At 42.7% G+C, this 27,360-nt stretch overlaps 1 protein-coding gene across 1 annotated transcript; it reads right to left on the bottom strand.

Annotated features, from left to right (window-relative positions):
- Positions 1-2,931: 2,931 nt before the first annotated feature.
- Positions 2,932-20,737, bottom strand: qdpra (quinoid dihydropteridine reductase a). The gene is made up of 7 exons (XM_004086468.5): positions 20,529-20,737; positions 20,354-20,446; positions 19,670-19,766; positions 18,791-18,931; positions 16,637-16,745; positions 11,405-11,488; positions 2,932-3,765 (listed from the first exon to the last, which is right to left on the bottom strand). The coding sequence occupies exons 1-7, from the start codon at positions 20,610-20,612 to the stop codon at positions 3,663-3,665; spliced, it is 711 nt and encodes a 236-aa protein (XP_004086516.1). The 5' UTR covers positions 20,613-20,737; the 3' UTR covers positions 2,932-3,662.
- Positions 20,738-27,360: the final 6,623 nt, after the last annotated feature.

Here is a 27,360-nt window from a genome sequence, read left to right on the forward strand (position 1 = left end):
TACGTTTTAAACGACATTCTTAAAATTGTTATTTCTATTTATTCAAAATAATAGATGTGCTTTTTATTGGAACCAGTATCACATGTCACAGGAAACTGTGATGATTTCAATTCAATTTCAATTCAATTTTCTTTATTTCAAACACAAATGCAGATAAACACAAGAGTTCAAAACGACAGATAAAACAAGACAGTGAATGAAGGACCATGAAGGAATATTTTTTTAATTCTTTATTTTGGGTTCTGTGTGATTCCAGACTAGAAACAACATGTTGTGTCTGAAAAAGCTGTTGGTGCTCTGGGGTCCATCTTAGCGGGAGACCCAAGGCAGAAAAACAGTCTTTCTGTTTTAAATATACCTCAAATCATATTCCATTTCACTGTGACCGTGTGTTTCCACAGCTAGTCAGCCTAAATCCTGATCTCATAAATCCCCAAGATTTGGCAGTAAAAGCCTCAAGAGTCTGGGATTGATCTCTCCTGTTGGGCCCTTTGACCATCTAGAAGTGTCATTGCATATGCCATGGCTTAGGTAAACTCCAAAAAGACAAGTTTCCTGTGTCATGACACTAAAGCATGAATATATCATGAAAAACAAAATGTTGAAACTGAAAATGTCTCTGGATTGAGTATGGGCAATGCGCCCTCAGAAAACATGCCTTTATAATGTGAAATGATGGTGAGGACTAGGTCTGCAAGATAAAGCGCAAATTTATTGTTATCGCGATGTCAAGCCGTGCAATACGCATATCGTAAAAGACGGTGAAAACTGCAATAAATGGTTACTTTGAATGTGCTAAAACAATCTTATGACAGCTTGAAGTATTTAGCAAATCAAATAAATCCCTTTATGCATTTGACCAATCAGATGGACTCCTTTTATGCTAAATGATTGCCTCCTGTAGACAAGGGCAATTTGGAATATAATTTAAGTTATGTTGACTCTTATTTAAACTAACTGTTGAGGTTAGTTCATTTATTGTTCATTTTTGTTCATTTATTGCAAGTCATCGCAATATTGATCACTGATATCACATGTTGGGAGTTTTCCTCATATTGTGCAGCCCTTTTAAGGACATTGAAACTGATAACACTGGGAGTGTAACAATTCATTCTGGCAACAGTTTGATTCATATAATTATTTATGGTTGACAATTCCTAGTCAATATTGATATAGATGGATCTGGTTGGATAAATGAATTCATCGCTACACCCCTAGATAATACATACTTCAGTTTGTTGCTCTGCTCTGGCCATCACAGCAAATCTCCAGTCAGCAGTAACTCTGTTTGCAGGCCACAGGCTGCGGTCATCTTTTATTAACATCCTCATGAGAAGCTACAGATCTGATAGAAAAACAATGAAGAGCTCTGAACATGAGCACCACACACCTGTGACACACGAACCGTCTGCTTCTCGCAGGTGTTTGCAGCACGTGTGGATGAAAACTTATCTGAAACAGCAACAACATGCTCCGTCTCAGCAGTAATCTTTGATCAGCTCAAATGCTCTTTGAGATAAACACTGACTCTGTCCCCAGGAGCAATCACTCTATAGTGCTGGCATCATGGGAGGTAATGTATGCATAGATGTGTTGAATTTGCCTCAGGCCGTCACACACAGGCAAATAAGACACACACAGGACTCACACAGCCAGATGAATTGCTACGCTACCTTAGAATAAATACATATCAGCTACAGTGCGCTGGGCGCTTTGCTGGTTCCTATTAATCCTCAGGATGGTGATTTATTGCAGTGTGCTAGTCAATAGCCATATAGTCCCTGGAACCACAGCCCACGGGGGAAACGGGGAAGCTTACAGCTGACCCACACTCTGTTTAGACACATTTTGCCTGTGCTGAAGGTGAACATGCACACTGCTGCAACAACACGCCTTTTGCAAAGAAGATTGGGATGCTGGGATAATCTGTTTGTCACGATTCAAGTTTGAAATGAATGTGTCTGCTGTTTAGATTTGCATTTGCTGGGGTGAAAGGCCTCAGCAATCAGCTGTGAGCAGGAGGGGGAATGCTCCAGGCTCTGCTGTGGGTTATTTTTACCCAACATATGGTCATCTGCACATTTTCAGCTCTGGCTGTTAACCATCCATTCGATTGATGCAACTTCCACTGAAATCCACAGGCAGCCAGTGGAGATGCCTTATGGAAGATCACCACCTAGTGGTCACTTCAACAACTGCTCCAAGACAAAGATTCATGGGGTAAGACTACGAACAATTTTTCTGATTAGTGGCTGTGAGAATGGATGTAAATAAAAAACAAAAATGACATTAAAAAGAAAATGTGTTATCATGTTTATTAATAACTGTAAAGGTAGATTTATAAAACAAAAAGATGTGATTTGAATAATTTCACTGCTACTCCATTTTTAGTGTAGGTAATCACCACAAACTTGTATCATTTCATGTGTGACTGTAACCTCTGATACACTGAAGCCTGCCAGTCACTGAAGATGTGGCCAGGACGAGCAGATCCACAATAACACTTCATAACTTGCTCCTGGAGAGCTTGTAACATTTTTGTTCCTACAGGCCAATGGTGTAGGTTTGTTTTGCTTTTTAACATTTTCGATGGGGAACGACTGATCCCTGCTGCTCAAAGCCAGCAGAACGGGGGTGGAACATGAATCTAATGAGGAGGCTAGAAGATGGGCCAACAGACAGACTGAAGACATTTAAAAAGGATTTTTTTTTTTGTTTTGTTTGAACATTACCCATTGAATTGAAATGGTTTTAACTTCCAGCTTCGAAAAGAATGTTTCTAAATAAAAAAATCTGTTGTGGATCTTTGAAAATCAGAAACATTAGCTTTCCCCTCCAATTTAAATGAAATGAGTAACTGTTCTGCACACAGAACCAGAGGAAGGTTATCATCCATGAACACTCATAAAGACGTTTCCTTCATTTAGCAGGTGAATTTTTAAAATAGTAGTTTTATTTTGGAGGCATCACATGTTGGACCGCTACAGGACAAATCAACATCACCGGGACACTTCAGACATGCCAACAGCATGAAGGACACTTCAGAGCTGCAAAGGAAAATAAGGCCACTCCATTTGTAAACACTTGGTGTGTTAGAGAAGACGGTGGGATTCATCTGTGGAGTTTCCACAGGAGCAGAGGAACTCCAGAGTGTAGACAGTGAACCAACACCTGATGCTGGAGCTGTGTAAGCCGGTAGGAAAGGCCCTTCAGAGGATGGAGAACTGGCAAAGCTCTGCTGATTCTAGTACATGAATCTGCTGTAATAACACTGCCACGACAGAATTACTCTGATATGACGTCACACACGGTAAAGCATCACAAGTACGACTTTATTAGCTGCTGTGGCTCTACAGCAGCCTCAAACATACACTGAAACATCTCATTTAGCACACAGATGTCTGCGGCTCTGCAGGACCATTACCTCCTGATGGTCCTTCAGGAAGAACAGTTGGGAGGTTTGACGGCTGTGTTAAACCTGGACAGATGTAGTGATTTGTCACTAGATGGCACTGTGAGTCTGCTCTTCCTCCATCCTGCTCTCTCCTCTTCTTCCCATCCTTATCAATCTTCTCTCCCACTCTTCACCAGCTCTGCTCTGCTCCACCCCATCCTCTTTGGTTCCATCTATCCCCTGCCTATCAGACCCCCCCGGCTGTTCTCTACTGAGCAGCCACGGCCTGGGTTTGGCCGTCAGAGGTCAGAAGCTGCATGAGGCTTCCTGAGGCAGGTCTGTTCTCACCTGCAGCCCACTTGAAGAACGTCCTGCAAAAACAAAGGATTCTGTCAGAACGGCAGCTCTACAGACATCATCACACACAGGCAGGCAGGCAGGTCCACATATGATAAGCAATCTCACACATGGTCACATGACAGGAGCTGGGCTCTATGGATGCCCTCCATTCACTAAACTAAAAGGAGGTTTGAGATGCAAAACCAGTTTTGAACGGTTTCCTCAGAGGCTCCATTTTTATGGGCGTCATTATTTTTGTCAATCAAACAAAGTGGCTCGGTTCTGAATCAACGTGGAAGGCTTGGTTCTGAACACTGCTCCTACAGCTGACGGTTCCTGCAACTTGGTTGGTTGGGACGTGTTTCCTGTACCTGTAATTATTGTGTACAGACTTGGGGTCAGATCTGTGATAAACTTGTTAACTAAACAAACTTTCTTGACATACATGTTTTTATGTGAGGATTGAACATTTTAATACAGTCAAAAGCTCAAAAATTGATTTTGCATCATTAAAATTCACAGAGTCGAGGTTTTATTAAAAACAAACCAGAAAAGAAGCAGAGGAATGAAAGTGAGGTAGATTGAAAATCAGATTTTTCCCTTCATTTGTGAACAACAACCGTTGGTCAGTGATGATCTCAGCAGATCATGTCTTCTGAGCCGCGCTGACATGAGCGCATTGATACATATTACTGGACTGGCCGTCACGTGACATACATGTGCCAGTACGATGCATCCAGTCTTCTCAAGTGAAGAACGAAGGAGGTCCGGACAAACACGCAAAGAATCACAAAAGGGGACGCAATGGTTTTGCAATCAACTACAAAAACCATCATGACAAGAAAATATTCCGATCAACAGGAACCGTGACAAGAGAGTAATCATGATTAAATAGAGAGAAATCAGGCTGTGAAATGTGTGCTAAAGTGAGCGCTAGCAAGTAGCATGCTAGTTTGGTTCATCGATGTGTATATGTTTTAATGTTTTTCTAAAGTTTTCAAACATGGATGATTTTATTCATACATTTTCTAGAGGAACCAGCACTAAAACTAATGGAAATTGATGTTGGTCATACGTGATACGTGCAGCCAAAATCCACATTGGTGAATCGCTCGCACGTGTTTTACACGCATCTGAGGCTAAATGTTGTTGGTCACACTTTTTTTTTAAAGAAAGAGAGGCTTTATCTGCAGCATGTGCATCTCTGCCCGTATGATGCCTGATCTCTGTGAATTTCCGTCAGATTTTGTGCTGCTTGCACGTAAAAACCTGTGAATGTCCTTTGCCTTAATTACATTAGCCCAGCTAGACTATGAAGTGCTTCCTTTCTGCCCAGCGACATAAACCGTACACTGAAGAAAGCAGTTGTTAGAGCTGTGACCCACAGCTGCATCTCCTGTGCTCAAATCAGAAGCTGAGATGAGAATCACATCATTGGATTTATTTACATCCTTCTGTCTGATGAGAAAAGCTTCAAATGAAACCAGAGAATTACAGAATCAAATGGTGATTCTTTTGTTGTAAAATGATACATGTATTTAGATTCATCACATCGCAGTGACACTGCAGCGTTTGTTGTAATGAGGGAGCCAATAATGAAAACACAAAATCAAGAAGTTTGATGGAGACCTCAGATCAGTGTCGCCACTAAATTCACATTTAAATAGTTTTATAATTACTCATCCATCAACAGTCATTCCTCCAGAGAACAAAATTTTGTTCTGCCTAAACAGCCAGGAGTTTTTTTTTTATTGTTTTTTACCTGCTTACTATTTTTCTTTGTAGACATAATAGAAAATAATCTTCTTGTCAGCGAATGAACAGAGCCATGTTTCTGTGAGCTGAAGTGATGCCTCTTTGCCCTGAAGACGTGAAAGACACGCCGGAGCGACTGAAAACATCCGCAGAGCAACACGGCTCCAACGGCTGAGGACAAACGACGCCCCATCATGACCTCACATGCAGCCCATCAATCACCTGCTCACCCCCATGAAAGACTTCTGTCAGCCCTTTGCAGGACTGAGCAGAAGACAGCAGCTGCCTCTCTGCTTCAGACAACTTTATTCCACTTTCTGCCTTTTCTGTTTTACATCAGGAGTGACAGAAAATAAGCAACAAATGTCTTTAAAGTTTTTTTTTGAACTGTTGCCCATAACTATTCTGAGGACTCCCTGTTGAACTCTGCTGAAGCTCCCTCCAACAGAAATTTGTTTTCAGAAACGTCTTTCAGGCCTTTGCAGCTGAGACACTTCATAGACGTATAGCAGAATGTTGGAGTCCAAGAATGAAAGGTGGTGGGAGAAACTGTCACTAAACTACTGTGTCTAAGAGAGGAAGCTTATTGTGAGGGGCAGTGCAAGAGATACTTTATTCTGAACCACTCACAGGCAGTGCTGACACCTGCCCCCCCCAGTGGCCACCTCACTAGCCACTATAAACTGTGGTAGCATCAGTTATTCATTTCATCCCAAATGCACAGCCAGCAGCAGCAAGTCGCTCTGATCACCTAAACCGGCCCACACCCCCTCCCCTCCCTGCTGCCTTTGAGCGCGCAGACATCTACAGACGAGCCGCTGGACGCACAACACGAATAAGACGTGGGCTTCACTTCCACGTTCGAACCCCCAGAGCTTTAGAGACAAAAGAACCAGTGTCACATCACGCGAGCACCGGTTTCAGCACACACACACACGCGCGCACGACAACGCATGCACGTACACACACAATCACACATCCCAAAACACTACATTTCTTTTCATGCCTGTTAAATATTTTCTGTGGGTCTTTAACAATCTCTTTACTGTACTTTAGATCACCTGATCAGAATTGTGTGCAAATACGCCACACCATCAGCGGTGGTGGATGTGCCATTACTTTTTATTAGTATGTAATAAAGGATGTCCCCGTCACACGCGCCTCTCATTTTTATGGCACTATTTAAGCACTGTTTGTTGTGTTACCGCAACATTTTGATGTGTTTTTGTCCTGTTTCCACAGAGTTACCTATAGTAAGTAGTTGATGCTTGTGTAAGTCAATTTTGAGAGAAAGAAGAGAAATTCAACATCTATTCTTATTTTAAGAAGAAAAGGACAGCAGAAGGAGAGAAAGAGATGTTAGGGGAGAGACAGAGACAGAGCAGCATGACCCAGCATGAATGACAGAAGAGAATGAGGAAGACAAAGATGAGACGGCATCAGACGAGCGACAGTCAGCATCATTGGTCAGAGAAACAAGGCAGAACTCTGCTAAAGCGGCTCCACCTGTTCCTGGACCAACAGGTGAAGATAGAATCATGTTGCCCTAACAATAAAACTGTTTCATGTTTATTAGCCCGAATAGAAATGTCTACAGATATAATTAATAGTTACCATGGAAGAGTATTGTTATTTTTATTTCAGAACAACGGATTTCACTTTTTGTTCATTATAGAAATCTCTCAGTCAAGAGCCGAACAACCAAGCAGACACACCTAAGCATGAAATATATACAAAATAAATAAAAATATATCAGTAGTAGTATCTACTAATGATATCTACTAGTATCTATTAGTTATTATACTAGTATCTACTATAAGTTCATGTTCTACAAAATATCAGTAGGCATTTCACTTTCTGTTGGTTTTCTAAAGTTTGTTTTTTTACTTTTAGTAGAATAAATTTTAAAAATATAGCTCATGGTTTTTGTGTGCCACCCCAAAATTTAATGTGGCCCCCTACCGGTCACCCCCATGAAAAACTTCTGGAGGCCCTTACATTCAGATGTATGGAAATAAGTAGAACACTCTAAAAGATAAAGATTCCATTTCTGTTACAATTGAAAACGAAAAAAAAATCGAATGCACAGATTTAAGGTTAAATCTACGTACCGTAATTTAGAGCGCACCTGATTACAAGCCGCACCCATTACATTTTTAAAGGATAAAACCTTTTGTACATACATAAGCCGCACCTGTATAAGCCGCATGTGTTCACATTGAAACATGTGTTGTATGGAGTGATATTTCTGCCACCACGTTTCACACAAAACGTTTTTTGCATTTGCAAAACACATTTTTTTACGTGCGTTGTGTCAAATCTCGCTTTTGTCTTCTCTTTGATTTTGCTGACTACTTTGAGCGCGACTTAGCGTGATACGACTGCCACTGGCATCGCCAAAAAGACATTTGCATGCGTTGTGTGTCATCTCACTTTTTTCCTATCTTTGCTGAGTTAAGTTTCGGTTTGATGTGACCAAGCTGCCATCAAACAGCTGCTGATTGGGCCGTATTCTAACCAATCACATTGCCAGATGAATCTACCATGGTGTCTGCTGCCGAGGCTCAGAGGCTGAAGCAGCTCTTTTTACCCTCATTTTTGATGAAGACGTTTTCATTTTTTTAAATATAATTTTAACAATAATTCATACTTTCTTTTTTTTAGCATTCGTTCATTTTTATGAAGTCAGATTTGTGAATTTATGGCTGAGGATCTCCTGAAACTGTCATGTTTATCTGCTGACATTACTGCAACAGGCCTGTGTGTGATCTGTGAATCCTGCAGAGCAAAATATTAGTGAAAAGTGTGATTTTCTTTAAGGTCTGTTTGTTAAAACAAAACTATAAAAGATTCAAAGCGCATATTATTTAATGCTGCACACGTGTTTGGGATCAGATGAACAGCAATAATAAGCAAAAGAATGATGGCTCACCACAGGAGACTCAATGTATATAATACACAAGAGGCATTTTTTGACCTTTATTATTATTTATGTTTTAGAACTTGTGAGCGTTTGCCCAAAGTTAAAAAATATTAGTCATAAAAAATGCTATTTTCTCTTAATATTTCAACAATTTTTGACTAAAATAAAACAATAGTTCAGATACAAATCTTAAAAAGTGTTGCTTCCCTGCTGGACGGAGTTTGGACATGTGTTTTTTTTTGCTGCAGACGTTTTAAACACGTTGGTTTCTACACAGACATGAATAAATACTAAACTCTGTCTTATTTTGGCTGCTTTGCTGCTCCTTCTGGGTTTTACTCTGAGACGAACGGGTCAGAATGGTTGAAAACAGCAGAATCCCGTACGAACAGAACCAACACAAAGTCCAAAGTCCATGTCTGCCTCGGCGTACCGTCAATATGAGACAGAGACACTTGATTGGTTAGAATGTGGACCAATCAGCAGCTGTTTGATGGCAGCTTGGTCACGTCAAACCGAAACTTAACTCAGCAAAGATAGGAAAAAAGTGTGATGACACACAACGCATGCGGATTTCTTTTTGGCGATGTCAGTGGCAGTCATATCACGCTAAGTCGTGCTCAAAGTAGTTAGCAAAATCAAAGATAGGACAAAAGCGAGATTTGACACAACGCACGCAAAAAAATGTGTTTTGCAAATGCAAAAAACGTTTTTAAAAGCAAAAAAAAAGTTTTTGAAAGCAAAAAAAGCGATTTTTGAGCAAAAAACCTAGAAAGTTTTGTGTTCAACTTAGAAAGTTTTGTGTGCAACGTGGTGGCAGAAATATCACTCCATAGTGTTGTAGAATGAGGATGTGTATGTGCTGAATCCGCGCGTGTGTGTAAGAAAGAGGGGAGAGCTGCAGCGGAAGGAGGGGAGAGCTCTCCCCCATACTTGCTCTGCTCCCCTCCTTCCTCCCACACACACAGCGCGCTGACACACATACTCATCTTCCTCCTGTGCACTCAAACCATGGAAGTCTTCCTCCTCAGTGTCAGATTGGAATAGCGTCAGACATTCTTCACCACACTCTCTCTCAGTGTCTCCTTCGTTGTTGCTGTCAGTGTCACTCTGAGGTAAATTCTCTCCTGTTCTTGCACTGTCCTCTCCGTCAGCAGCAGACCGGCTTTTCCAAACCCGTTGGTGATGGTGGATTTTTCACACTGCTTTTAACGATTGCTTTTAACTTGAAAGCCGCGTCATATGCATTTCTTCTTTCCATGATGAGGGTGCTATTCATTCACAAAGCAGGAATTTACATTAAACTTGTGTCTTCCTGGACACATATACCGTACTCCCCCTGTCTCACTCTTTACCCTTTCTGCTTGAGCGCCCCTAGTGGCCGTTAGAAAAAAAGCATTAAAAAAAGAGAAAATGCATCAATTAGCCGCATTATTGAATAAGCCGGAGGGTTGAAAGCATGTCACAAAAGTAGCGGTTTATAATCCGGAAATTACAGTAAATGCCCTTTTTTACTCATGAAACTCCACCAACTGAAGTTTATATTTTCTTTTTAAAATCAGAAATAAAATGTTTAGGAATTCATCTCTTTAAAGAATAAGATCTAAATTAAGAACAATTTATTAGTTTAGTTCATTTAAATCTGGAATCCAAACTCACCAAATGTGAATCTAGATTGGTTACAGAGAGATTTCTCCATCTATGGTCAAATATATTTAACTAAAGTGGAATGTTTGTCCACAGTTCTGTCTATTCTGCTGCCAATCCGATAAGGTGATCAAAACCAAACAATCCAATGTTTGGATTCCCCCAAACTAAAGACATTCATGGTAACTTCATGAATGACATCTACTCATCCACAGAATTCAAGAGGCTACACAAGTTTGAATGATTTGTGGACATTTTGTGAAAGTAAAGTTAAAACTTTGAAGCATGATTTTTTTCATGTCCCAAACATAATTATTTAGGACAAACATAAACAATTAACTGAAACGTATGTTACCATCATTACCAACATTAACTCAAGATATCAACTTTGGTCTCATAAAAAAAACAAAGTAGAAAAAAGATCTGCATAGTTATTCCATGCCTTGGTGTTCAAGGAGAGAAAAAAAAGTACAAAAAATATCTTGTAGCCTTTAACTTATTTTCTCTCTCTCCTCTAAATAATTAATTTAAAATCTTTTTAATTAGTTATCCTTTTTCATCATGTCATTCTGCGTTTGTTCTCTTTGACTGGAATTACTTAAAGATGTTTCTTCAAATATCTGATGTTAAGTTTTGTTTGGTAAAGTTAGAATTGTTCAATTAAAAGAAAAAAGGAAACAGACTTTTTGTCATGCTGTGATTGGCTGAGAACTACAGGAAGTTCCGCCCTAAACAGGAAGTGAGTGGCACAAGAACAAAATATTAAGTCAGAACGTACTTTAACATGACAAAATATCTCCAGTTTTAAAAAAGGATAAATATTTCTAAAAATCTGACATTGTCTTTTCTAGTGCACTTTTTCAACGTGGTGCACTTATTATTCATGTTAAGGTGATTCAGCAAATCACAGCACGATCAATTATTTGCCTTCTGTTTCAGTTCAGAGTGTATGTATGAGTGAGAGGACATGTGTGCGAGTATCTCATCATAACACGTCTTCTACGGGACCTCATGGATCGTTTCCATTACGAACAAAAAACACTTTTACTAAATGATCTCAGTGGAAGCATGTGGTGCCCCCACTATGGCCCCCACCTCCAAGGTTCAAAATGTCTGACTGACAGGTTCTCTCGTCTGACTCCGAATGGCGAGGTCCATATTGCAGGAAAATGGCGACTGAACTGACTTATTTTTGCTGGAGCAGGAAGTAAGCTGTTTTTGACATCACCCTCGCTCAGTCCAGCTTTCATCTACAGTCAACGGTCTGAGCGTAAGACTGCAAACAGCACACAGACATGCAGACTGCAGCACAACCCCGTTATGCAACACAAAATGCATTTACTCACTCTGCGATGTACTCCAGCGGCGTCCAGGAACTGAAGTCAGCGTTGGGCATGAACTTCCTGTTCATGGGCGTATCCAGGGTAACGCTGCCAAATGAAGGTGGATAAGGATCACAGAACAGCAGAGGCTGCAGCATCTCTGTGCACATACACCTTCATTAAACCCCAGGTCTGTGCAGACCTCACATCATTCTACAGCAGTGCTCTCTCTCCAACCGTTTTCAGGCCACAAACCTGTTTAATGTCAGACAATATTTTCATGGACCCGTCGGAACGCGGTCGAAGTTTGCATTTAACATTTTTAAGCTTCCGCTTTCTGAAAAAAACTATTTTTCAAAGTAAAAGGCTACAAAAAATTTAGTTTAGAAAAAATGTAAAAGATTAGTAGATTTTTTTAAATTTCAACAGACAACCAAGATTCAGTGAAACAAAGTTGTTGATTTGTAGAAGTTGTTCTTGATTTGTAAATAATTCAATAAAAGCAACATTTCAGGGGTTTTTTTGTTCATAGAAAACCATGATAACATTGAGAAATCAACCCAGTCTCAGATCATCTTTCAGGGTAAAAGATTTATCATATTTAATTTTGACATAAATCCTGATTCACTGTGTCTCTTTGTAACACAGGAATATTTTCTGTGCTCTAGTTTCTGAACAAATGCCTAATTCAGCTTTGCTGAAGGAAACTTCATAAATGTCCCTTTTAGAAGTTTCCACAAATCAGAAACATGTTTATTTGATGGAATCTTCTTTCTCTAAAATGTTTGCTGCTGGTTTAACGTAGACTTTGGGATGAAGATGAAGACGTCAGAGTGGATGCTAACACCATGACGCTAACTTTAGGGTATGGTGGATAAAAAAGGCAAAATGAAATGACAACCGTCGTAAACTGCCATTTTCTAAATAGAACAATAAACATGAATCCATCATGTCTGCATCTTTATTTTTAGTGTGTGAAACATTCAAACTTCATTCGCTGCACAGAGCAGCTTCAGGTCCACGAGAACATCTGTCCGTATTTAGAAGAAAACTCCTGTTTTTGTCTGTAAACAGCAGCTTTATGTTTCTTTTAATTCAAAAACTGTTAATCTGTCTCCCCTCTGACTCTTTTCTTCCACAGAAGCTTTCCAAATGTTTTATCGTTTGTTTTTCTTTAGTCATTAGCTTGTAAGCGTTGAGCGCCTAACCCAGCGGTCCGAGCAGCTGCTCAGTCACATGACGTGTCAAGACTGACAGATGTGGTGAACAGAATCTGGGATTTTTCCAAAAGAAAACTTCCTTCAGGATCAGAAAATAAACAAAATGGAAATAATTTTAGTCATTGTATGCAGCCTGGTGGGAGCCGGTTTAGCTCGTGCTGGTTTGCGGCGCCTTCCGTCCGTGAAACCCGGGTTCGACTCCGGGCTGCTCCCTGTTCCCTTCTCTACCTCTGCCGGTTCCAAGCCCGGTTTGAGAAGGTTGCGTCAGGAAGGGCATCCGGCGTAAAACATTGCCAAATTTACCATGCGACTCGTTCGCTGTGGCGACCCCTGATGGGAGAAGCCGAAAGTGGAAGAAGAAGTATGCAGCCTGGTACCAAGTGGTCCACGGACCGGTACCGGCCCGCAGCCCGGGGATGGGGGACCCCTGATCTAGACCAAATTCATCAGCTGCTCCCACTTTCAGGTTTGAGCAAAAAAAACACAAACAGCGAAAACGACAGGAAGCGTTTCTGGAGGTTGGTAGTCTCCTTTAGTCACATTGACACAGTGGATTTAGCATGAACACAGCGACCCTTTACCCCGGGCAGGGGGCAGCAAAGCAAAAGGGCTGGAAGGAGAAATGCAAGTCATGGCTAATGCTAAGCAGATGTGGCTGCAGAGTCCTCATGCAGAGAAATGCATCTGAAAAGCCCCACATTCCACACTGCTCACCATGACGGTGCAGAAACGCTTTCAGCCCACTCAGGGGTGGGGGCTGCATCAGCCTTTTAAGGCCACGTTCACACTGCAGGCTGAAACGACCCAATTCCGAATTTTTTGCCCCTAAGCGGCCCAATTCCGATCTTTTCATGACAGTCTGAATGACACAGATCCGATCTTTTCAATTGCGACCCAGGCCCCGTGGGTTTGCCATCCTGATTCCGAATTGTAGCCGGTCTTTTCAATTGCGACCGCCGTCTGACCGGCCAGGCGACTTGATTCCGAACTGTACGTCATCGACACGCAACAAACGTCATCATTTTGCGTTAAAGTAGGCGGGAACGAGAACGTAAACATCAACCATGGTGGACGATGCTGCTGAGACAGTGGAAGGGAAGGGAGGTCACGGATTGGATTAATATTTGGGCTGATCGCTCTTTTCAGGCCAAACTCCAGGGCTCTTATTGCAACTGGGCGGTTTTTGAAAAAATTTCCAGATAAATGGCAGAGCGTGGTGTTGAACCTTTCCCGCATAACTTTTTTTTCTTTCTCCCCTTTCCACCGTGCTCAAGCGCGGGGGACCCGAGGCGATCCTCCTCCTCCTCCCTGTTCTGATCCTTAGATTCTCCAGAACGGGTTAATAAAGAGTCCATAGCATTTATTCTGGGGGAAACCTTATTTTATTACCGTCCTCCGTAACACACAACATGAATGCGCGCACACACTGCCCCCCCCCCCCCCCCCCTATTCTCTATCGCGGCACGCGCTTGCACACACGCGGGCGAGCGGCTCCAGCACATACACATTCCTATTCCACTACAGTGGGTACAGACGATCCCGACTCCATTGCCTTCTTAAAATGAGAAGATTGTAATTGTGCTGCTCCTTCGTGAAAATAAATTTAATATTACAAAAAGAGCTCCGCTTTTGACAACACTGTTGTTGACATCTGCTCCGCAAACAAGTGACGTCGTTCACCGTTGAGTATTCTTCTGGCTTCTGCGCATGCGGGTCTTGTTTGGGTCGTGTCACGGTCACACTGGAGATCACAAAAGTTCGGATTTACTTGGAAATGTGAACAGTCTAGCAAACAATTCGGATTTTTTGAAAAAATCCGAATTGAGCATTAAGCCCTGCAGTGTGAACGTAGCCTAAGAGAGGAGACCAGCAGACACCCATGAGGAGACACGGGCATCTCCATCAATGTTAATGCTCGTCTTCTCAGCAGCTCTGCACGTCTTTCCACTTGTCATGCACTACAGCAGGGGTCGGAGACCTTTTTGGCCAAGAGAGCCATAAACGCCACATATTTTTAAATGTAATTTCGAAAGAGCCGTACAATAATGTAGCGTCCCTTTCCCACACTGAGGCACGGAGACTTAACCTCTCTAAAGGTTTTTATTCTGGTTACTGCAGACCGCAACAAACGCCGTACAATTAATTCAGCAGCTCCTAATCCCCCGCCGAGACAAGAGCGCTTCTCCCAACTTTATATTCCCCTGCTCCCGCTCCAGCCCTCCCATTTCCCTTATTCGGCCCATAGCTGAACCCCATTGGTCCAAACTACCTAACAACAGCCTGAGCGACAGAACTGAGAGCCAATCAGATCTCTGCTTGACGCGTTTAATGAACTCCAGAACTTTTAACGCGGCCCAACAGCCAAGTTAAACTCAGTCCGTGACAATATGTTTAAAACTAAATATACAAGTGAATGTGTGAATTTGATGAAATTTCAACATTTTTAAAGTACAATAAGTCTGTGAATTCTTTTTAATAACATTGTTATGCTGTTGCTAATAAATGATGAGTATTTCTCGTGGTAGTTCTGCTGATGGTCTAGTCTGGTTGATACGTGGTGAGTTTCTGCTTCATGCAGGCGTTGAGACTTTAAACGTGATCGTAGGTCTGAATGTTCTGTAGATGTGAGACATTCTTATCACATGCAGACGGGGAGCCAAACACACACTCACACGCTGCAGTGAGTGACGGGCAGCAGGTTTTACGTTATTACAATCCCTGCGCGGTTCACCTTACTGGCCGTGCCCCCCCCCCCCCCCCCCCCGCTTTCTTCCTCACACATCCCGTCTCCGCTACTGCGCGCTCTTTCTCAGAGACGGGAGGGCGCAGTTTTAGGCACGTCAATTCACAGGTTTCCAGCTGGTACAAACTCTGTGAAATAATAGATAATAGTAACTGATAGTGCTGGTGTAGATTTTGTTCTCCAAGCACCGCTACTACTGGGCGCCTCTGGCATTGCATCGCGCCAGACAAGGACTGGTCTTATGAAAAAAGAAAAAAAAAGTATAATTAAAGATTTGTCTGCGAGCCACATGTGACCATCAAAAGAGCCATATATGGCTCGCGAGCCATAGGTTCCCGACCCCTGCACTACAGGGACTGCTGGAGTAATGCAGCTGATCTAGAACATCCAGATGAGCTTCTGTGGACTATGGGATGTTTTCTGAAAACAAATGTTCAGTGTTCATCAATCTGATCATTTGTTTATTTATTTAGACTGTCTTTGTATCAAAGTTTCAGATACAAACCCATAGAAGAGGAGGGGAAAAAACGAGTTGTTTGCTGTTCACCTTTCAGCATGTCCCCTCAGGGGGTCGCCACAGCCAATCAGCATGTTTGCTTTACGCCGCATGCCCTTCCTGACACAATCCTGTAGTTATCTGGGCAGAGGGAGAGCCACGCCTGGGCCCCATTGGGGCTACATAGTTAGGCAGTAGCGTGAAGGGTCTTAGCCAAGGACCCACACTGGATGAAACTCATCGCACCCCCCAGGAAACCAGGGTTCATTTCTGGTCCCACATGCAGCAAACTGAGCCCTTCAGCCGCTGGGGGGAAAATAAAATAAAAAAAAGATATACTTCTACATTTGTGCAGAATGGAGCATTTACTCATTACTGCATTGTTCAAAAGTGAATTTAGCAAAAATCCAGAAACACAACAGATCACTGCAAAAATAAGAATCACGTTTGGTTTTCTAGAAACCAAAGTCTGGCCTCTGAAGAACGATCAGTTGTTCTGACCTTGAAGTGTGGTGAGGATCATGATGAACACATGATGGATCTGATCTCTGCTCTAGTCATGCTTCTCTACAGAGGCCAGTCACTCATCCAGGCATCACATCTGGTTAAAATGTCAGCTTTTAACTTGCAATTTGAAAACACATTGTTCACGTTTTGATTGAAATGATGAAACGATGACGAGTGTTCTTCCTCCTCTCCATGTGAGGAGTCAGGTACTGACTCTTCCCTCCTTTCAGGAGTCTTCCACGCATTAGCTGCTTTGTCTTTTGGCATCTGTAGCTCCTCTCGATACTCACGGCAGTATAGCGACGGCCGCAGCTCCTGGTGGCATCCCACTGTTTTTGGCTGCCAAACTCTGACACAGCTGGTGAACGGCGGCCTTGGCCATGCCGTAGCCCACCATGCCTGTGAAGCACAGGAGGAAGATCACTGCCCAGAGTCCTGGAGACATGCAGTCAACAGAACAGAGTGTGCTGTCCATCTTCTCTGCAAGCATCACTGCTGCATGGATCACTGTGGACCTCTGCACACATCCTGCACCATTGTCTTTGTTAGAGACCGTGGCTTTCTACTGACCTCCACAACTTTATCTGAAGGGCCCAAATATGGAGATATAAGATTAAGAATAAGACACATAGAAATATAGCTAAAATATATAAAGCTAAACTGCAAAATGCAGAAGTACAGAGCATAGCTCTAGTTAAGCTGCAGGAATGTTTGGATGTGCAGCATCTGGAATTCATAAGCAGCTCCATAAACATCCATCCAGCCTTCAGCATGGATCACAGGTGGACCAATAGGAATAAGGGGAGGTAACAGCTTTCACTCCTTTGATTTTCACCAAAAGCAAAAGTAGATTTAAGAAAATAACAGCGGACATGGACCCCCCCAAAGAGAGGATGAGCACCGCCGCTGCCATCTAGTGATATTACTGTTTGTGCTCCCAGCAAACTGCAGTCACAGTTGAAACGTTTAGGTGAAGGTCATGCTGGAAGTGAACCTCTGACCCTGCAGGAATTCTGCTAAACACAGTCACAAGCAAGCAGCAAAGAGCAGCTTCAGCTCAAGAAATAAACAGCTGATGTGCCAGTTAGAAAGTCAGTAGTTTGATTCCTGGCTCTGCAGGTCCAAACGTGGAAATACTGCTAGGCAACGACGACCCCCACTTTGGCCCCTGATCTAGTGCCTGACTGGGAATGTGGCTTTGACTGGTCAGGAGGACAAAAACGTCCTTTATGAAAGCAAAGTGCTATTGAACAGCACGGTCAGACGCGACAGCCACATGCTCAAAGGCCAGCAGAGAGCAGTTTGTGTTTGGGAGCCCTGCAGCTTTGATCATGAACTCTGTGATCTGCAGGCTGACCCCGAGGTCACAAACAGACCTCCCCCCCACCACAGCACACATGCACCACCCAACGGTTCAGTCCAGACACCCAGAACCAGGAAAACCCCACCGGCTCTCATACAGACCAGCAGCAGAAGCTCCACCTCCAAGTGAAAAGAGGCATTCCACCAGCCACCTCTGCACGGAACAGCAGGACATGTGGAACGTTCCCTCAGTTCTGCTCAGGTCAGCGGTGAGGCTGCAGAACATGAGCAGTTCTGGCTTTCATGACACACTTGGTTTTAACCAAGATTCCTCTTTAAGATTCCCTCAGAGAAAGTGGAGTAAACTTAAACGTACCTTTTAGAAGAAACATTTTTCAATGATCATAAACAGGAGAAGCCCTTTTAAACTGGTCTTCAGCTTTAGTCATGTGATGGAGCCACAAACGGCTCTGGAGAGGACAGGCATGAGTCTGAGTTGTTCCACACACAGTCACCTCATAGTGTCACAGAAAAGCTCACACTACCTACAGGATTCAGAGCAGCCCACCTTCACATTCAACAATGTAGATCATCAATAAAGCACGCATTGGTTCCCAAAGCTCTGTGCAGAGAGGCAGTGATCTGCCTCTCTGCACAGAGGATCAGGATTTGTCTGACGCTCACTGATGATCCAGAGTGTCTGATCGAAGACAGGGCTCGACTTCTCGGCTCCGTTCACGCGCCTCCCTGACTACTATTTTCTTTGCATTGACAGACCCACACCGGCGTGTAATCCGCCTGCCCGCTGTTGGGTCATAAACCGATTACACGGCTGGGTTGAGCATCATGTGACCTAAGACATTACTGCAGCTGCAGGGATGTCAGGTGAGCATAAGAGACCAGACTCCCACTTTTTATCTACCAAAAAACCCTCAACCTTCATCCAGTCTTCATACCCGTCATCCTGTCGAGAGCAAGTCTTATAAAGTCTGACTTGACTTCATTTGTGAAGGAGACTCTAAGCACCGATCACATCAGCTTCTGTCTGAACAGCTCTAGAACTCACACACATTCAGCACAACAGACGCTGCAACACAAACCAGGCTGTACGACCAAGACGAGAAGCAAAGAGGGGCCCTCACCCCCAGTTCCTGCCAGGGCTGCCTTTGCCCCGGCCAAAGTCAGGAGCCCCCCAGACTTCAGGTGCAGAGAGGCCAGGTGGCTGGAGATGGTGGAGGTCCACACGCTCTGCTTCCACATCAAGTCTGTGTTTTTGTACAAGTCTGAAGGAAATGATGAGGAACAACTGTTACTTTCCATCAACATAGTAACACACACAACACATTTATGACAGGTGGCAAGTTGTGAATTCATCAGCACACACCGGCGGACACACACACTCATGAACTGCTGGGCCGATTCTGTGGATTCTGTCCCACCAAACCCGTCTCTGGTAAAATGACTGACCTCTACTACTTTAAGATGATTTTAACAAGTCTGGTCAACACAATGTCCAGCTTTGGCTCATAGTTGATGTCTGCATCAACACAAGCGTTGCTAAGCAACAAAATTCAGGTTTACAAACCATTTTACTCATTCAGTAGTGGTGATCCGTATGCGGGCAGATTTACATGGGGGGGTTCTGGTTTCTGGTGAGGGAGGGTCCAGTAAGAAATAATTCTGCTGAATCAGAACGATGCTGAGCAGGAGCCACTTTAAAAGCAGACTGATCAACGAGGATACATGACCTGACAAAGACATCACAATTGTACTTTTATGTGTGTGTGTGTGTGTGTGTATATATATATATATATATATATATATATATATATATATATATATATATATACATTTGGATGAATGGATGGAAACACACACACACACAGTTTCCTCCCCGTATTTGTGAGCGCTAGGGACCAGAGACACTTGCGAATAAGCAGAATCCCTGAATACAGAGAATCCTCCCAACAGAACATCAGGCTGATGATTAATGGCACAGCAAAGAGACTTTGAACTCTGACCTTTAGAACTGCAGTTTCCTCCAGCCCATCCACCCGCCACACACAAGATGGCATCCACCTTGTGCTCCCCCAGCAACTGGGCCACATCTGCCGTCACCTGCAGACACACAACAGCCGGGGCCTCCATGAAGCTGCAGGCCTCTGACATGTCTCACCTGCCAGCTGCAAACGGTTAGTTCAGGGACATCGTCACAGGGGAGGGAAAGGAAAAAAGACTAAAACTAGTTGTGTGATAAAAACAGCCCTCTCTAGAACATAGGTGGTTTTTTTCAGTCATAAACTGGTAGAAGTGTCTAAAACCTGAGACATCACTAGGAGGATTAGAGAAAGTCAAGCAAGACAGTGACGTCACAACCAGACTCTGGATTTAATTGTTAAACACAAATTAATACTAAATTAGGTAGATAGATTTTGAAACTAGAAATAAAGAATTTCAGCGACTGAGAAAGCAGCACAGCAAATGATTAAAAAACAGAAATAAATAAGTATTCAGGTAAAAGTCTCACACAGTTCTTTTACTTTAAATTCCTACGTTTGACCTGGTAAGTGAAGGCAGCCTTAAAGGGTAAAGCAACACATGACGCAAATAATTCCAGCGACGTGAAGAGTAATCCTGAATATCGGATCTTGATTCCGATTCAGACGTTTTACCGTCCTCACTGTTCCTGAACGCAGCACGCTCACCTGTCCCGCCTGCTCGGTGAAGGACTCGCTCATCTTCACAATCACGTTTTCATTCGCCTCCTCGTTAGCAGCCATGTCGATGCTGGCGACCCACTGCCCGGTGAACACAAAGCACGCGCGCCGTTAGCCCCTCCAGCGCCACAGCCGGACATGTTAGCATCCCGCTAACACTCACCCATCCTTGGGATTTGAAATGCTGGACGCATTTGGATCCCAGGGCGCCGCGCCCGCCGTACACGATCACCCGGTTCGAAGCCATGTCCACGCCGCGTTCAGTGGTCAGACAGCACGGAGGTGAAAGTGCAGAAACTCCGCTGAAGCACCACAGCAGAGGAGGAAGAGGAGGCGTTTCCCTCCGCGTGCAACAGGTCTGCTGCCTTCAGGGACCCTCCGAAAATACATTAACCCCCTGGCCCATGTTCTGTAATGAAAACATTGCATTCAGGTAAAAAAACAGTACTAAATCATTTCAATTACATTTAGTTCAACACTGGAGAATCAGTAAATAGTTAAAACATCAAGGCTTTTAATGATTACAACATGTCAGTTGTACCAAGAAAAATGTTCTTTAAATTAAGATATAAGATTTTTTTTTTACATTTGATGATAGCAGGGAACAATTGAGACTCTGTATTAGAACAACATTTTAAATGTGCATTAAAAGTGCAGTGGCTCAGATGGTTGAGCAGATTGGCCAATGATCAAAGGGTCCTTGGGCAAGACGCTTCCCCCTCCCTGCCTCCAGTGTTGCTCCACTGATGTGTGAATGTCCCGGTGATGGTCAGAGGGACCATAGGCGTGAACTGGCAGTCACGCCTCTGTCAGTCTGCCCCAGGACAGCTGTCGTACATCAGTAGTTACCATCACCAAATATGAAGGAATAATGGACACATTGGAAGAACTTTGAGCTTCTTGAAAAGCGCAGATAAATGCTATCCATCTTTATTCTTATTATTCTTATCTAATAATGTATTTATGGCCTCTGCAAAAAGAGAGAAACAAATACATTTTTCTAAGTAATGCTGGAGGAGGGTAGCACAATAACCTAGTCAAAAATGTGACCTTAATTTAAAAAAGGCACAAAGTTGAGTAAATAGAGGAACATTTTGAATGTCCACTTTGATTCTCTTGATCTGTTTCATAACAGCTCTTAACTTATCCAGAAGAGTAAAGATTGTAACCGGTTGATCAATATGTTTCAATAACCTTTGCTTCTGAAATTCCAAAAATATTAATCAAGAAAAGATGTTATCTCGCTGTGTCAGCATCTCCTCAACACAACAAGAACTGTGCAAAGTTGTGTCAGTTTGCAGCAGCATTTTAGACCTTCTGAGTATTGATGCAAAAACACTTCACACGATCTACTTCAGTGCTTTATAAAGCCTACCGAGTAGAGGTGTAAAAAAATGAATTCTGTGAAATATTGCGATACAAACATTTCCTCCTCTTTGGTGAGTAAAAGTTGAAGGGTTAGTCGCCTTATGGTGAATGAATGTTTGCGATAAATTATTCATGTTTATTAGCTCTCCTTTTTATGAGGTGCCGTGTAGGACATTATTCAGAATTAGTATTCATAAACACATATGAAATCTCTCACACACACTAGTGAAATGCTTGTATACATACAACTGAAAATATATTCATTCACATTCATATGTGAAAATGCTCTCACATTTACATGTGAAAATGCTCTCACAAACACAACTGAAAATGCTCTCACATACACTATCGAAAATGCTCTCACATACACAACTGAAAATGCTCTCACATACACATGTGAAAATCCTCTCACACATACTACTGAAAATTTCGATAGAAACGGAAGGCATTTCAGTAAAAACGGAAGTTGGCTGACCACGCGAGATTTAACGGCAGTCAAAAGCGTTGCTATGGTGATGTGTATCGGCAGCCTGCACTAGAAATTTCCCAGAAGTCTCTACGAAAAACCAGTGTGGATCGATGTAGAGGGCTGCATTGGGATTGGGTCCCGCCAGGTCCGCGGGACCCAACCAAAATCTCGCGTGATAGACCTTTTTCGCAAAAACCAGAAACACGTCAGCAACGTGTAAACTTAGTTCCGGTTTGTGCTTCGCTGGCGGAGAATGGCAGAATTACATCAGTCTTTATTTTGTTCTGGACACCACTGGAAACACAAATTCATATGATGGTCTCAGATCGCAGCAGCATTTCCGCCTTCAGCGATCGTCGGGAGCTTCGCGCTCCGCTGTGCGAAGGCAGCTGGCGGTCCGAAGAACAAAGCTTGTCCGCGGTGAGTCAGGAGGAGGACCGCATAAGGCGGACATGCTGCTATGAAGTCCTGAGAAGCTGTGGAAACTCATCAGAAGTTCACAACCATCACAAAACCCTCGTCTCTGCCGCTAACACAGTCTGCTCCTGGTGCGTGTGTGCGCGTCACTCAGCAGCCGGACACACAGAGAAAGCAGTGACGTCATCGCCCCGCCTCCCCTCTGCTAATGCTTTTTCGAAATGAATATTGTGACAAGGTGCGCAGGGTGGATGTTAAAATGCAAATGCAATCCCCTCTTTGCATTTTCGCTTTAATTATGACACAGAATAAGCGGTTTTAGGTATAAAATGAAAAAGCATTTTGAAATATTGCTTTTTCTTTTTAATTTTGAGTCAAAAAATGCAGCTACATTTTGAAAATTAAAAAGCATTTCTGTTAATCCATTTTAATTGTCAAATTAGACATTTCTAAATGAATTATGCTACACATTTACCAGGGACCTTTTTGAAAATGAAATGTCAAATACTATTTTCTTTATCATTTTAATTAAGTGCCAGAAAAAGCTGGGTTAAGGAAGGAAATGAAAAAGCATTTTGAAGTATTGCTTTTTCTTTTTAATTTTGAGTCAAAAAATGCAGCTTCATTTTGAAAATTAAAAAGCATTTCTATTAATCCATTTTAAATGTCAAATTAGACATTTCTAAATGAATCATGCTACACATTTACCATGGAACGTCTTGAAAATGAAATGTCAAATACCATTTTAATTTTAATTTTAATTAAGTGACAGAATAAGCTGTGTTGAGGAAGGAAATGAAAAAGCATTTTGGTGGTTTGCTTTTTCATTATATTTTTGAGTCAAGAAATGCCTTTTCATTTTGAAAATGAAAAAGCATTTCTGGTTTTGACTTTGCTTTTTATTCATGCTACATAATCGCTTCCATAGGTGTGTCACGTAGTGGTGATCCATCTTTACTGCCTTAGCTTAGCCACCATGTCGCTAGCTTCACAACATAGCTGCATAGACTGACGTTTGAGGTTCTGTCATATACTGACTCCCTCCTCGAAGGAGCAGTAAAGTTTTTCCAAGGGCAAATACTCGGGGCAACACCACTCTTCAGGCGACGAACGACGCAGCCGCACCACATCCGGAGCGAAGTGCCGGCAGCAGACGGTGCTACCTGTGTTTACATTAAAACTATGCCATTCCTCTCTTCATATCGCCGTATCCATTTGGGTTTCAGGTTTGGATCCACAGGAAAATAATGAAATGAGAGGCCGGGCTGTTTTTGGTTGGAAGACGAACAGCCTGGAACACAACAGAAACTGCAACTCTTCGGCTCTGCCATTCTTCGTATGTGCCGCTAAGCTAACAGGAAGTTGTTTTACACGTCATTGACGTATTTCCGGTCAAAAAATGCGGAAGTGTGAAAAAGGTTTATTGGGCGGTTTGAATTGTGCTGCGGGCGGGAGCGGGCGGCAGAAATAAACCCTGCGGGAATCATCATGAATCATGAATATATATTAGCGGACCACGTTAGGCTGTGCGGCTGTTGGAGTCTTATGTACTGAAGCTCCGTGAAAGCACCAGGTAGAGACGCCTATGGCCACTGTCATCTAACCTGTTGTTGGGGGTGTGCAACGCCCCGCCCCGCCTCTTAGAAATTGTATTCTTTAAAAGCCTGATACCGTGGTCGCGTGTGGGCGGAGCTACCAGCTAGAGGTTATGGTCTGATCGCTGCATGGAGCGATGTGTGCATCAATGCATGGTAGACACGGAGAATGTGGAGAGATCAGGTTTATTATTTTGAAGAGTTCTACTTGGTAATCATGTTTCCATGTGTGAGTTCATAAAATCATACCAGGGAAAGTCTCTGCTTCAACTCCCGCAGGGAAAGCTGCGTCTGAATCTGACGCCCGTGTTTTCATCTCTCTGACAGAGTTTGAAGCCAAAGCCCCTCCCCCGCCTCTTTACCTGCTTCTCCTCTCTACCTGTTCACCTGTTCACATCCTCTGTAGCTGAGAGTTGTTTTTCCCCGCGCTCCCAGTGTATTCTACAGAGAGCACGCACGATAGTTGGGGCAGCAGAAGGATGAAAGAGGTGTGACTATCTGGCAACACTGCGCTGGATGAGGAAGGAAGGAGCAGGTTTCCTGGCAGGGACATGATGTCAATTGATAAAGCAGAAAAGAAGCTCAAATGAGCTTCATCGTGAGACAAGCATGGTGTTCAGATCTGCGTGCCGATGCCCAACTGAGGCGCAAAACAGCTAAAACGGGAAATGGCTGAACCTAAAAAAAAAAGTATTTTTCCATCAGGAAAAAATTAATTCATAGATTTTCAGCTCTGTTGAACCATTACAATGTTTTTTTTTACTTTGACCTGCCTCTTTACCAGCTGGTTCAGCGCGCTTCAGGCCGTCTGTCTGCGCGCGGACACAAACACACTTTTAACCGAACAGGATTTGTGAAAATATATTTAATAATTAAGTTGCACATTACACAAAGGAGGAATGCATGAAAAGATGAGGCTGGAGGAGGGACGTGAATCTTTTTAATAATATCAATACCAATACCTGTTTTTTTCCTGCGGGGCGGGGGACGATACAAAATGATCTCACGAAAAACGGTTGAATTATTGCCATGAACACGGACAGATTCATATTTAAAGCCATTTTTAGTAAGGTGTAAGAAAAATACAGAAAAAAATGCCTCCTCGCAAGAGCCGGTTAATCGTTCAGCGGCACAAAAACAAAAAATAAATATTGTTGGCATGAACAAATAACTTGGGGGTTTATTTATGAACAAATACATTAAATCAACACCAAAGTGTTTGTAATTTAATTATTTATAAATCAGCCACGTTTTCCATGATCAGAACACAGCAAGCAGTCTTTGTAAAATGTCCATATTTATTGTGTTTTTACTCTGACAAATAGGTGTCATTCTCTGCGTTAAATAGGAGTAGTTCGCCTCCAGACCAGGTGGTGGCGGTAATGCGCCAATTTGTTTTCGTGTCAAGCACCTTATTAACAACACCCGAAAGAAAAAAGTAGTGAGCATGGGTGTCCAAATTGCTTTTAAAATTCAGAGAACTATATAGTGCTGCACTTTATAGGGTTTTTGTAGTTAGGGATTAGGGCAGGAATTCGGACACAGGTTCGTTTCCACTGAAATGCCTTCCATCGACCAACTTCGTTTCTAACAATAAAGTTTAAAAAAAAACTGTCTCTACTAAAATGCCTTCCGTCGTTTCTATTGAAAATTTCAGTAGTATGTGTGTGAGAATTTTGATAGTGTGTGTGAGAGCATTTTCAGTAGTGTGTGTGAGAGCATTTTCAGTAGAGTGTGTGCGAGCATTTTCAGTTGTGTTTGTGAGAGCATTTTCACATGTGTTTGTGAGAGCATTTTCAGTACTGTGTGTGAGAGCATTTTCCTTAGAAGCCTTCTGCTGGAGGGGGGGACTATGTGACAAAGCCACATAAATGTATCATGTTTTCTGTATTTTACACCCTAAGAGGTAAAGAGGTCCTATGTTTTCCTTTTATTTTAGTGAATGTGTGTATTTTGGGTATTTGTGTACCGGGGATGCCGCTGACGTCACTCCTCACAGCTGATGCGATCAGCTGGGGTGCGTTAACACACGGCATGGCTTCCGGGTTAAAAAGGGACAGACAAGGTGGGCTGGAAGCCTAAGGAGAGTTCAAACTCCGACAAGACGGAAAGGGAGACTAAGAGGGCCCTTCCAACGAGCAAGCACGCACGGAATACCCCGGAAACCGACCATCGGGAGTTACAGAGGAGGATCTGACGCGGACCTTTCCAAATTCTGCCGCGGGGATTATTATTAATTTCTTTTGGGGAAGGACGTGGCTGGAAAGTGACCAAGAGAGAAATGAGACTCCCTGACATTTACCCGAAGGACGGGGTGAGATCATTTCAGTTTTTCTGTTTCTTTTGACTTTGGGAGGAATTTTTTTAAGTTGGAGCGCTTACGCGCACACAAGTGGGAGTCGCTAGACGGACAATAGGGAATCATCGTAAACGCGTGCACGGACCTACAATGTAATCGGGAGCGCGATTCATGGAGTGTGACTGGGTTCAATGAAATTATGATGGTTAAAGAACAAATCTTGATTTAATTGGTTGTTCATTTGTTCATTTGTGTTCCATAGTCAATCCACGACAATAATCTTAAGACTCTAAATGAACTGTAGAGTGTTACAGCGTGTGAGAACATTTTCACATGTGTATGTGAGAGATTTCAAACGTGTACGTGAATGAATATATTTTCAGTTGTATGTATACATGCATTTCACTAGTGTGTGTGAGAGATTTCATATGTGTTTATGAATGCTAATTCTGAATAATGTCCTACATGGCACCTCATACCTTTTGGTGAATTTCTTTTGTCCTCTCCCCCTTTACCTTCTGAACATGAGACCCCCTCCACCCCCGCTGTCAATTCACCAATGCGTAGTAGAGTGGTAATTGGCCAGCCAATTCCCTCTGTTTGTTCTTAAAGACTTTTAGATTCCAAGTCTATTTGCTTTTGTTCTAATATATTTTAATGTTTTTTTTTTGTGACTATTCACTGTTTTTGCAATGTAGCTTCTCATGTGCCATTACTTTAAATGTTGTTGTGTTTAGCCAGTAGAGGGCAGTGTCGCGGAAGTCCCCGTTGAACATTTATTTTCAAGAAACAGAAGGCTTCCTGTCTTCCTATTTAGCTTTCTGGCTCCGCTGTGCGTCTGCATGAA

This window comes from Oryzias latipes, chromosome 10 (genome assembly GCF_053564925.1).
Source record: "Oryzias latipes strain Hd-rR chromosome 10, Olatipes_Hd-rR_3.1".
Classification (NCBI taxonomy): domain Eukaryota; kingdom Metazoa; phylum Chordata; class Actinopteri; order Beloniformes; family Adrianichthyidae; genus Oryzias; species Oryzias latipes.

Coding starts and splice junctions, on each gene's coding strand:
- qdpra (XM_004086468.5), bottom strand. CDS start 20,612: ATGGCTTCGAACCGGGTGATCGTGTACGGCGGGCGCGGCGCCCTGGGA. Junction 19,767..20,353: donor TCACCGAGCAGGCGGGACAG/GTGAGCGTGCTG, acceptor GTGTGTCTGCAG/GTGACGGCAGATGTGGCCCA. Junction 18,932..19,669: donor AGGAAACTGCAGTTCTAAAG/GTCAGAGTTCAA, acceptor CATTTCCTTCAG/ACTTGTACAAAAACACAGAC.